This window comes from Dreissena polymorpha, chromosome 10, assembly GCF_020536995.1.
Source record: "Dreissena polymorpha isolate Duluth1 chromosome 10, UMN_Dpol_1.0, whole genome shotgun sequence".
NCBI classification, from domain to species: Eukaryota; Metazoa; Mollusca; class Bivalvia; order Myida; family Dreissenidae; genus Dreissena; species Dreissena polymorpha.
The window spans coordinates 51048583-51061271 of NC_068364.1; the positions used below are offsets into that span (position 1 = coordinate 51048583).

The 12689-nt window shown below is 36.3% G+C and overlaps 1 protein-coding gene across 1 annotated transcript in view; it reads left to right on the forward strand.

Moving 5' to 3' along the window:
* The first annotated feature begins 822 nt into the window (after nucleotides 1-822).
* The window catches only part of LOC127848428 (BMP-binding endothelial regulator protein-like), a 64013-nt gene continuing 52146 nt past the window's right edge, over nucleotides 823-12689 (forward strand). Inside the window, exon 1 of the mRNA XM_052380890.1 lies at nucleotides 823-1122. Coding sequence (XP_052236850.1) covers nucleotides 1008-1122 — 115 coding nt within the window. The 5' untranslated portion in view covers nucleotides 823-1007. The remainder of the gene's footprint in view (nucleotides 1123-12689) is intronic.

The window sequence follows — 12689 nt, forward strand, 5'->3', positions numbered from 1 at the left end:
GTATAAATACTTAAAAATCGTTTAAATTGTTTAAAATTATGACTTACGGATACCTTATACTTTGATTGCATTGGCAAAATTATACAAGTGATTTTTCAACCGTCTTAAACGGTAGGTGAAATCCGATCCGCGACTCTACCGCGTACTTATGCAGATACTAATTTGTTAATAAAAGCTCTCGTGAGGCCTCGGGTATGGCCGTGAATTTAATTGCCACTGTTCAAAAGGAATTAAAAGTAATAAATATTTCTCCACTATGTGACTTTGAATAAGTATTTCGTCTGCCTAAATTTTCTGAAGGATTGCAATGACAGTTCTTTTAAAAACTTGGTGATGTATGAAGTGATCTTGGATAGTAAGCTAGCCAATGGAATTGCTGCAAACGTGCGTCACGTGATTGGATGAAAAGTCACGTGATAAAAGACTGCGATAATATATTTGGATACAGAATTTCATTTGAACTTGCAAACAAAGCGAACGGATTAACGAAATCATATGTGAATATGTGTAACCATGAACAGCGAAAGTTATGAACCATAAATAAAATTATTTGTATTTTCTGCAAATTAAGAGTTCAGCATTAAGAACATGGCAACATACAATTTAATAGCCACATTTACTACGTATATATAAGTATACAAAACATATGTTAATCGACCAAATTGATTTCAAATATATTGTGAAATAACTACCAAAATATGCGTTTTAATAAGCTATTAAACTTACTGAAAAAAGAAACTAAACAAAAATGAACTTTGAAATTCAATGATTTTAATAATGAAAAGAAAACATGAGCATTGAGTCGCAGTGTATATACCACTAGTTGCAATTGGTAGAAATTTGTTAAAATGGTAAGGTAATTTGCAAGAAATATGTTGTCTAAACACATGGCAATAATCAGCAAGAATTTCATAAAATCCTCACAACGAGTTCGCGGAAACGTATGATGTAAACCAACGTTATGTGATCATTTTAGAGTTCTCGAGTTGGAAAACCTATGCGATACTATGGTTACAAAATGTGACGGATTATCCAAACCTACTGTTGGAATTATAAAACTTGTCTGCATTCTACTCTTACTTGACATGGGCTTCTTCAAGATTTCCTCCGGCCAACTCTCAGGTAGGGCGTCGACTTTTGTAATAATTGAGCCCCGCTATGGGAAAACCGGGCTTAACCCTTTGCATGCTGGGAAATTTGTCGTCTGCAAAAATGTCGTCTGCTGAATTTCTAAAATTAGCATTTTCTTCGATTTTTTTTTCAAACAACACTATCAGAATAGCAAACAGTTTGGATCCTGATGAGACGCCACGTTCTGTGGTGTCTCATCTGGATCCAAACTGTTTGCAAAGGCCTTCAAAATTCGGTTCCCGCACTGAAAGGGTTTATGCGTGTGCGTAAAGTATCGTCCAATATGATTGTGAGCGGTCTGTACAGGCTAATCAGGGACAACACTTTCCGTTTCAATTAGTATCTTCGCAGCGAAAATCAAGTCTAGGCTTAAAGTGTCGTCCTTGAATAGCTTCCGCGGACTGTTCAGGCTAACCTGGGGCGAAACCTGGGGCGAAACCTGGGCTGGTATTCATAAAGGTCCTAAAGGTTCACTTAAGAAAATTCCTTATATAATTAAAAATTCGTCTGTAAACAGTTTGTCTGGAAACAGTTCCGGAACGTCATTTCGAAACGGATTCAATACTTTATTGCTATTGAACTTGCTATTAACTTAAATTATTTTGTTAACAAAGAACATTATGGTGTTTCCTCTGTAAGAGACACCAGAACATGCCATTAAATCATTGGCGAAAGAGCCCAGCTTAACGAACTTTTTTGCTAAGTGGTTCGCCTTTTCCTGTGTAGCAAACTTTGCGTCAACCGTTCAAACCACCTACACAGAACTTTGTCTCATCAGAAGTAACAAAGGGTCTGTGGGTTAACTTTGGCGATCATACAATTGATTTTTCTTATTATGACGTGAGATATGACAACCTTTCGGCGATATCTAAACTTTGGCATGGAAGGCAAGCATTGATATTTTGGCATAGATGTCTAATATTATCATGCCTTTCTTGACGGAGCCCAATGAAGTGGAATATCCAATGTCGTTCAGCTCATTGGGCTATACGTGTGGTTAGTATTCAATAGTCCAACAACTACCCTTCATCACTCAGGTTTCGGCACACCATGCTATTAATGATGAAAAGAAATGTTGAAACATCAAGAGTATGATAGTTCACGATAGAGTAACAGCGATGTGCACTGGTTTTTCACGCGGTACTGTTTAAACGTTTATACAGATTTTGTTCACAAATAATCTGGGCGACTGTCGTACTTACGTTCATGTTAATATTGTCTGTGCATTTGAATGCAAAATGCATTTTTTTTGTAACTAGACTCTAACCTCATGTTAACCTGATCGAAAAAAACAACAACAACACACGATGCTTATGTTCTTTTAATGTTATGCGATCGCAGGTTAAAGTAGGTGATAATGTACAGAGCGATAACATGGTTTGTTGGCCATTTCTGAAATAACCAACTAATTTGCGTGAAAGAATCAAAGAGAGATATTAAGCACATTTAGAATAATACAAAGTGATACATGGCTATTGCGAATATTATAAATACCATTTGCATGTCTTTAATAATTTGGTGGAAACTTAAAAGCAACGTTGAACATTTGAGCATGTTTTAAACACTGTTTTTACTAGTGACATCAGCAACGAAAATACATTGACAAAAATGTGGTGTATCTTAAGTATTTGAATACATTTTTGGAACCGATCTATTCGTTTCAAACGTGATATAAAGATTTCACATATACGGAGATTTTTTGACAGACAATTCGCTTGGAATGTTTTTTCATTGTATAGTGGGAGCCCGTGGTCATCGGATTTACTGATATCTTACCCGAGGCGAGGGGTTAAAAAACAAAAATCAATCAGGGTAAAGATACCAAAAAAGGAACAAACACAAACACGTTCATATTATATGCAATAATTCATAGAACCATTGATGTCTTGACCTTGGACCCTGTTGCCAATTTGAACTGTGTATACATTGCAGTTATAGTCTTCATAAATAAAATACATTCTGACACTATTTGAAATGTTGTACTAAACCATGTTTTGTATCTATTAAAAATTCCCTAAGTATTTTGCTCTTTCATTTTGGTGTATTTTTTTATTTAATAGGTTTATTCAGGTAAATTTTGCATAGAAGAACAGTATTTGGGCATTACAAAATTGAAATCACTAGAATTTCAATAGAAAATTGAATTTTAAAATTTCCTCTTAAATCCAGCTTATGTTTAGATTTACCTTAGGAGCTTTATGAATACCAGCCCTGGTCGCACATGGACAAAACCCGTTTTCCCAGAACGCTGCATACAAGTTTGCATGAACTGTCAGTAATAGTCTGCAGCTATTGGCATACATGTATGCAGTTCATGAATATTTTCCAAAACGTGTATTAAGTGCAATCCGTTCTCAGATGCGTAATCATACATTCACTTTGTATGTTTTAATTGTGTTTAAAACGAACACTGTAAATGCGAACTTATATTTCGGATTGCTCCTACTCCGGATTGTTTTTACTCATGCATATTGTCTGTACGTTGCAAAAGATATGCCATATTCACTCCAGAGACTCTGTTAAAACGGGGATTAATGCATGTGCGTAGATAGTCGTCCCACAATAGCCTGTTCAGTCCAGGAAGGTTAATCAAGGACGACACTTTACGCCTAGGCTGGATTTTCGATAAGTAGGGACTACATTTGAACGAAAATTCTTATTTGAGCTGAAATTGTTGTCCATAATTAGCATCTGCGGACTTCACAGGCTAATCTAGAACTATTATTTACGCACATGCATTAAGCCCCATTTTCTCAGAACGCGGGTCATTTTGGGCTTGCAATCTTAATAAATTATATGAGAAAAATAAACACAACTGATAGATGAAAGAATGGCTATACAAATGGCAATGTCATACTGATTTTCAGAACCAAATTATATAATACTTTTACGTGATATTGCGACTACCAAACCTTTTTTGGACGATGAAATAGCTATTGATCAACGCCAAAACACTTTTAAGTGACGACACACACTTTGAGCGCAATTATGTTGTACCAGGGTGGCTTATTTTGCTCTGCTGTCAATACCAACATTCTAGAATATGTTATCAAATTGTCCCAGATAAGCCTGTGTAATCCGCACAGGCTAATCAGGGATGACACTTTCCGCCTCAAATTGAATTTTGCTAAGAAGAGACGGTCTGTAAACGAAAAATACCATAAAAGCGGAAAGTGTCGTCCCTGATTAGCCTGTGCGGACTGCACGGGCTAATCTAGGACGACACTTAACGCACATGCATTAAACCCCTTATTCTCATCTCAACGATGCGGGTATTCCGCAACCAGCATATTGTACACGTCATTTTCTATGTCTGCATCGGGAAAGCTTTTTAAATCCTTAATTATAAGTGTCACAAAAGATAAATGCTGAATGAACATACCGAGCGAGTTTTCACTCAAAGGGTGAACCAGGGCGTCATAATTCCTTTTTAAGTAAATGCAATGCAATTATGATTTTAATTGTGGTTTTTAAACATTTTTAAAATGCTTTACCCCACAATTCGCTTTTAAAGGCGCCAGATATATCTCGAACAGTTTGAACCCGCGATTAAATACCTCTTTTCAGATGAGTTTAGGGAATTTATGCGCGTTTTATTTTTTCTTTATCTCTGGGTTTCGGGAATGGAAGTATCTTTTGGTGAAGTCGGAACTATGAAATGCAGACCTGTGCAGAATTTGGACCTCTGAACTATGGGTATAATTTATTAAAAAATGATTTGCGATATTAAAACATTTCTTTATTGTTCTTGTGAATCTATCGAATATTTTTTTCGAAGTAACTCTACGGATGCGGATGGGATGTTGCAACACTCGTTGGTCGCAGAACACATACTGCAAGCTAAGTGTAAGGCATTTAATAGATATTTAATATATTAGTTATAAAATACGATGTTATTTGGCAGAGTGTATGCTTTATTTTGATACTAGTCGTGTTATGTAATTTGATACATTAAGATCGCAATAATTTCGGTCTATTTCTTGAAACTTTTTGAAACTTCATTTGCACACAAAAAACTTATTTTTTACTACAAACCTTATAACAGTGTGATAAAAGTTTTATTATTCTAGATTGTTTTAGAATGATTTTCCAAAGTATGTTTCTGGTACAGTTCTAAGTGATTCAATCATCGACCTCAAAATCAACAAATGTATCCAAAAAAATCTATTAACATGAAACTAGCCCTGCAACGAGCCATGTTTTGAAATTCTGTTAAAAACGAAAAAAATTCTGTCAACTAAAGTCGTCAAAGGGGAATAGCGTTTAAAGCATAAACCTACAAAAGCAATTAACCCAAACACAGCTGTTAATCTATTCTTCGTGCTATACTCCATAAACTTCTATAAAACAATGCCGCTACAATGCAGTTTTTACCCCACAGATTTTAACATGATATTATCTGTGTCAAAATCGGTTGTCTTTATAGCACACAGTTGGTAATTGGAAACTGCTTTAATTTGCTGATTAAGCTTACGAAATCTATTTACAACTGCGATCTCTTGATAAAATTACATTCTAGTTTCTCGCATGACACTCTTCCTTTGCTATATGTAATACTCAGAGCTATCGACGACATCAAAAAAGACAAGAGAAGATTTTCATTTTCGTTCAGCGTGAAATCGTATTGTTTTAAGACAACCGCGTGAAATGCTGTGTTGTATTTGTCATTCAGAGTTCGTTAGTTTCGAATTCGTAGGTCAGGAAGATTCGAATATTTCTGTCAAATAAAGACAGTTGTTGCTGAGCCCATAGCTTTCTTGTCCGGCGAGTGTTCTCATGCAACACGACTTCTCTCTGCAGGGGTACAGTCTGTAATTGCACAAAATGTAGCATCGTTCTGGAAAAACTGGGCTTAATGCATGTGCAGTCAACACAGGCTAATCAGGGAGGGCACTATCAGAAGTTATGGAATTTTTCGTTCTAATGAAGTCTCTTCAAACCGAAAATCCAGCATAGGCGGAAAATTTAGTACCTGATTAGCCTATGTTGATGTTGCACGGGCTAATCTTTGACGACACTTGACGCACATGCATTAAGCTTTATTTTTCCTGAGCGCGGCTCAATTGCAAAAATTAATCGTCCAAGGTGATTCAACCGCAGTGAAATTTGTCAAATACTTACATTTCGATTTTAACCACGATACAAAATTCCTACCAAGATAGTTTCAAAAGGTTGATTTATCGCTTAATTTCCTTCTGTCGGTTTTTATAAACCCGAAATTGCTTCATTGAAGGTTTACCAATTATGTCCGGGAGAACATATATACGATCGAAGCCTTTGATTTGTTGGCGACATTTTGTTTAATTGTATATTGATTAATTTATGTAATAACGCAGTATAGAGTTATTTAAAAAAAACACCCACATTTATGCACGCATAAAGTCCATTTAGAAGTCAATTAAACTGTTTGTAGAGTAATTAATTTAGATTTAAATTTATTTTTTCCAACCGAAAATCCAGCATAGGCTTAAGATTTATTTTAAATGGTTACTTAATGTCTAGCACGCTTTTTATCCATCATCTAGTTTTGGCCGCGATCATAACACTTTGTAGATTTTAGAAGATTTTTAATAAATAGATAGCCAATCACTACAAGAACACATAGTTTTAATTTTCAAACGTTCGATTTTGTTGCATATTGCTGTTTTAAGACTTTCGCCCGTATTAACCAATCCATTCTTAGACTTAAGAATACAAAATAGAGTAAGAACCAAGAAAAATACGTCCGGCGTTTGAAATATTGGCCTTATCCTTTCGGATTTGTTGGTCAAACAGCAGCCATTTAGAACAACGAACAGACGTCAGTTATTTTAATCCACCTTTTTTTATGTAAGAATTGTGTCATTTTAATTTCTCACGTGTGACTCATACACTAATTTTTTGCCTCGCATCATCTTGATGCATGCAAATGTTACCAGCATATATTTTATTTCATACAAATGTAAATTTGCAAATTATTTCACTCAGTTTTACGCAAAGCAACCTGTGCATTTAACATTTAGAAATATGCAGAAACAAAATATCTCTTGACTTCAGTATTTTGAATCCTGACATTTTCAAGTGATCCCTGAACATTTCAGGCATCAGGGTTTTTTTCACTCTTGGTTCCAAAATCTTTTGAAATTTCTGGACGTATTAGCGATACAGCAAAGTTTACGCTTAAATGCAAAGATTGACGGGAAAATGTTCAATCAATAAAAATGATGAAACAGTGATTTCTATGATTTTCAAAAATAAAAAAATATAAAGAAAACACATTACGATACAAGGCGAAAAGTTCTTGCTCGATAAATTTCTCGCTGTTTGGATGTGCGGCTAAAGTTGTTGCATTAAAGGTACAAAAGATGAAAATGAACCGTGAATCGCACCTAATTATTCTTTATTGACTCGTGAAATTAGCATTCTATTGATTTATGGACGCAACTTGTTCTAAGAGGTATTGATGCACATGTTCAAGTTGTCAACTTCTGCTTTTAATACTGTCAATTTAACTACATGTAATGAGGCGGTAATAAACAGATTGTCTTACATTTTACATAGTTTACATAGTTTATAATCTTGTTAGTTTAACATCAAGTTAGTCCGGTAAAGAATCATCTTTGTGGTGCTTTTCAAAATATATGGCTGTGATCTGTGATAAGGGATTTTAAGGTATGTGCGTTAATTCCGCCTAAACTGGATTTTTTTTAAGAGAAGACTTTCATGAAACGAAAAATACTATCAAAGCGGAAAGAGTTGTCCTTAATTAGTCCATAAGTACTGCACAGGCTAATCTGGGACGACAATTTACGCACATGCGTTAAGCAAAAATCTGTCTGATTGAATGCTTGCAAATCATTAATATTCTTCGTCATGAACGTTTGTGTTAAAAAAGACTATTTCGTAGACACGTTTATTCGTGGATTAAGGATTTTTGCCAAATACAGACAAAAACACCATCAACAAAACAACTTATAATTATTTCGAGTCTCACATTCGTAGATCAATAAACCCACGCAATCAACGGAAATCATGGCCAACAAATACTAACTACTTTACTGTATTTTGAATAATTGAGTCGGGTTCTGAGAAAACTGGGAATACTGCATGTGCGTAAAGTGTCATCCCAGATTAGCCTGTGCAGTCCGCACAGGCTAATCAGGGACGACACTTCCCGCATAAACTTGATTTTCGGTAAGGAGGGACTTCCTTGAAACTAAAAAAACCATAAAGGCGGAAAAGACCGTCACTGATTAGCATTAACGGACTGCACAGGCTAATCTGGGACGACACTTTACGCACATGCGTTATGCCCAGTTTTCTCAGAACACGACTCAATTTATCACTTCGTGCTGGGCAATGCTACTTATAATGTGTATCTTTGTTCAGGTACAAAGTTTTACCTAAAAATCTATAAATGTTGTATAAATATGTAATGGGCTAATTGATTATTAATGTCTGTTAATTATGTTCTATAAAGGTCGTATCTATAGCGACTTTAAACACCACAACATCAGCCACATTTTAGCAAATAAAGCATTAATGCTGTTGTATGAACCTAATCTAAGCCTCGTTCTGTTAAAACTGGGCTTAATGCATTTGCGTAAAGTTTCGTCTTATATAAGCCTGAGCAGTCCGCACAGGCTAACCAGGGACGAAACTCTCCGCCTTAACTGAATTTTCGCTGAGAAGGGACTTCCTTTAAACAAAAAATTACCATAAAAGCGTATTTGTGTCGTCCCTGATTTGCCTGTGCGGACTGCAAAGGCTTATTCTGGACGACACTCCACGCTCATGCTTTAAGCCCAGTATTGTAGAATAGGGTTATTTAAAAGCCAGATTTACCTCTCTTTTCTCGCTTGGTGCCTGTTATCTGGGACTTGAAGACTGTACCCTTGCGTAAGAAATGCTTTTCATACTATGTAATACATGGATTGGCAAACGAATGAATAAATTAATGAGTGAACACATGCACGAATCAATCGATCGATCGATCGATCGATCGATCGATCGATCGATCAATCAATCAATCAATCAATCAATCAATCAATCAATCAATCAATCAATCAATCAATCAATCAATCAATCAATCAATCAATCAATCAATCAATCAACGAATCAATCAATGAATCAATCCATCAATCCACCAATCAATCAATCAATCAAGCAAGCTAGTAAGCAAGTAATCAATCAATAAATCAATCAATTCATCAATCAATCAATATTTGGCAAGTCGAACTGTTCTCCTGTCCGCTTTCTCCACGATGCCACCCATATTGCGACTGGTATATCATACTTCGACCGACAGACAATTTATTTTCGTGACTACAGAAATGCCCCACGATACCGTCTGATATATGTTTTCATGCTTTATGACTCGCTGGTACAAATGGGCAAGCAAATCATAAACAGTTATTGCAGATTAAGCCCGAACGCTGCGGGGATGTCGGTGTTAGATAGCGGTTTATGATATGTTTATGATTTCATTTTGTCATATCGCCTTTGAAGACACGAAAACTAAATTCATCTAATTTTATTGCGATTCAATTTAACAATAAGTGTTTCTGTGTGGATACAAAGTCAATAAACGGAAGGAATTTGAGAATACAATTCTCTCTGCGTCTCGTTTTTGTACTTATTCGCAAATACTGTATAATCATTATTTTTCGTGGGAAATCTTTTTTTTACTTTCTGATTTTACTGTTACACGAATATAACACGACACGAATATAACACGACCACATCGACAGACGCAATTTTCCATTTTTTTCTCCATAATCAGAACACCACGAATTTACGCTACCACGAACATAATTTAAAAAAATAATAATACAAATTTCATACCGACGATATTATGTAGGTAATTTTACAGTAAGAGAATGCAGATTCCAAATAGGAGATCCGACTAAATATAACCAACAATAACTGAAAAACAAAAGTCATTTTAACACTTATCAAGTCTATTAAAAGAATTGCAAATTGTTTACGTTTAAAAAAATATCGTCATAATTTGTATTAGCTGGTGTGATCCTTCGATGAAAGTAAGACACTTTTAGTACACCGAGCCCGCGCCCAATGAATCTGAGACTTGTTGAATCTTAGCCTGACTCAAGCACTAGTTAAGTTATAAAGTGTGTATCGATTTAACCCATGTATGCATAGCGTCTAGAAAAAGGCCTTGGCAAACAGCGTAGACCCAGATGAGACGCCGCATGATGTGGCGTCTCATCAGGGTCTACGCTCTTTACTTAAAGGAATTTCTGTAAGAAATATTCTCAATATAGAAATAAATATACTAGACATCCCTAATTTTGGAAAATAAATCGATCCAATTTAGAATGATGGGACAGTCCACTAGGCATAAATGGTTGAAGTTAACTGAGACCGCGCCCGATGGATTGAGCCTTGTTGAATCTTAGCCTGACTCAAGCACTGGATGCGTTAAACATTGTGTATCGATTTAATATTTAGAGTAATTAACCAATGTGAGGAGTTAAGAATGTTCCCAGGTGTCTTCTAGTAACGTGTAGGGTTCCCATGTCACATCAGATATCACAATATAACCTCGAACGCCTCCGTGACGCGATGCCAAGGCATATATTTATTATTTATGGATCATATTTCATGCTTGATGTCATAGAGCCTCGTTAAGAAAACAGCATTCCAACATTAACGGTGTTGTAACGTGATAACTAAAAGAGTTATTGATGTGAGTCGCGGTCTGAGAAAACAGGACAAAATGCATGTGCGTAAAGTGTCGTCCAAGATTAGCCTGTGCAGTCCGCACAGGCTAAGCAGGGACGACACTTTCCGCTTTAATGGTAATTTTCGTTGAAAGAAGTCCCTTTTTAACGAAAATCTAGTTTAAGCGGAAAGTGTCGTCCCTGATTAGCCTGTGCGGACTGTACAGGCTAATCTGGGACAACACTTTACGCACATGCATTATGCCCTGTTTTTTTCAGAACAAAACCCATGTGGTTATTGCGTGTAGGCTGACAGAAAGACAGACAGACAGACAGACAGACAGACAGACAGACAGACAGACAGACATACAGACAGACAGACAGACAGACAGACAGACAGACAGACAGACAGACAGACAGACAGACAGACAGACAGACAGACAGACAGACAGACAGACAGACAGACAGACAGACAGACAGACAGACAGACAGACAGACAGACAGACAGACAGACAGACAGACAGACAGACAGACAGACAGACAGACAGACAGACAGACAGACAGACAGACAGACAGACAGACAGACAGACAGACAGGCAGGCAGGCAGGCAGGCAGGCAGACAGACAGACAGACAGGCAGGCAGGCAGGCAGGCAGGCAGGCAGGCAGACAGACAGACACACAGACAGACAGACACACAGACAGACAGACAGACATTTTATCCAAGACTTGTACATAGAACATCGTATAAACACATACATTTACAAAGAATATGTCAACATGCTAAGACATTCTCATTTCCGCATTTCCGAGAAAAATAAATAAAATAATAACAAAAAATCAACAGGAAGGAAAAAGGGGTTAAGTAAACATAAATGACGATGCCATCTCTGTGGTGGAGATGAGCTAGATTTGAAAAATATATTTATACAGACGCGGTTAAATTTTTTAATAAATACAACTTTTATTTCCTCTAGGTGTATTTTAACACAGTTAACAATTTTAAGGTAAAAACAATTTTATTTGTTGCAATCAATCAATTGTAACAATTGTTCCATTTGTATTCATACATAAATAGCTTAACACACATTAATCCGTATGGGATGTATCACGAGCATAGTGAGTGATTCGTTTATAAAAAAGTGATATCTTTATAAGTCCTGCTCTGTAACTTGATTTAAGTAATTCTAAATATTTATATACTGATGCCGTTATATAGTATTTACGTTTGACATACCTTTTTCTTATTGTTTCGTCTCTTGGGCACACACATACACAGTGATATTCATCGTCAATATCGTTTGTGCTACAAATTAGGTGTTATTAGTTATGGATTATCATCTTAACAGTCATGAGTCTGCCACAAATTGAGACGAGGGCAAAACTACTTTCGGTCGTTGAGGCCGACGGATGAACGGACAGATGGACGAAATTACCGAGATATCGACGAAGACGCAGTTGCAAAGGCGTACAAATAGACGAAAAGTCCCAGGACGGGTGATTGAAATAAATTGTAGAGCAGAAAGTGATTATTGGTAGACGCTATAATGTAAAACAAATCTCGTAAAAATAACAAGAAGAAGAAGATTCTACAGGACATAAAAATTCCAGAATGCCTCGTGAGCCTAAAATATACAAAAATAAAACGTATAACGGGCTCAGGTGAAGCACTCTCACTGCATCAAGAGTAAGCTCTGCGATTACCAAGAACACTAAAAAGATCACGATGTGCGACTAGGTGGCTGCATTTAGAGAATTAATGAGACTATCCGGTGCCCAAATGAATTAGTTGACTAAAGAATATCTGCATATTAAACATTAACTTTTAAATTGAAGTATAACGTTTTGCTGGATTCATTTAAATCAGGACGTAATCCCACAGGCGCTTGCATACGCC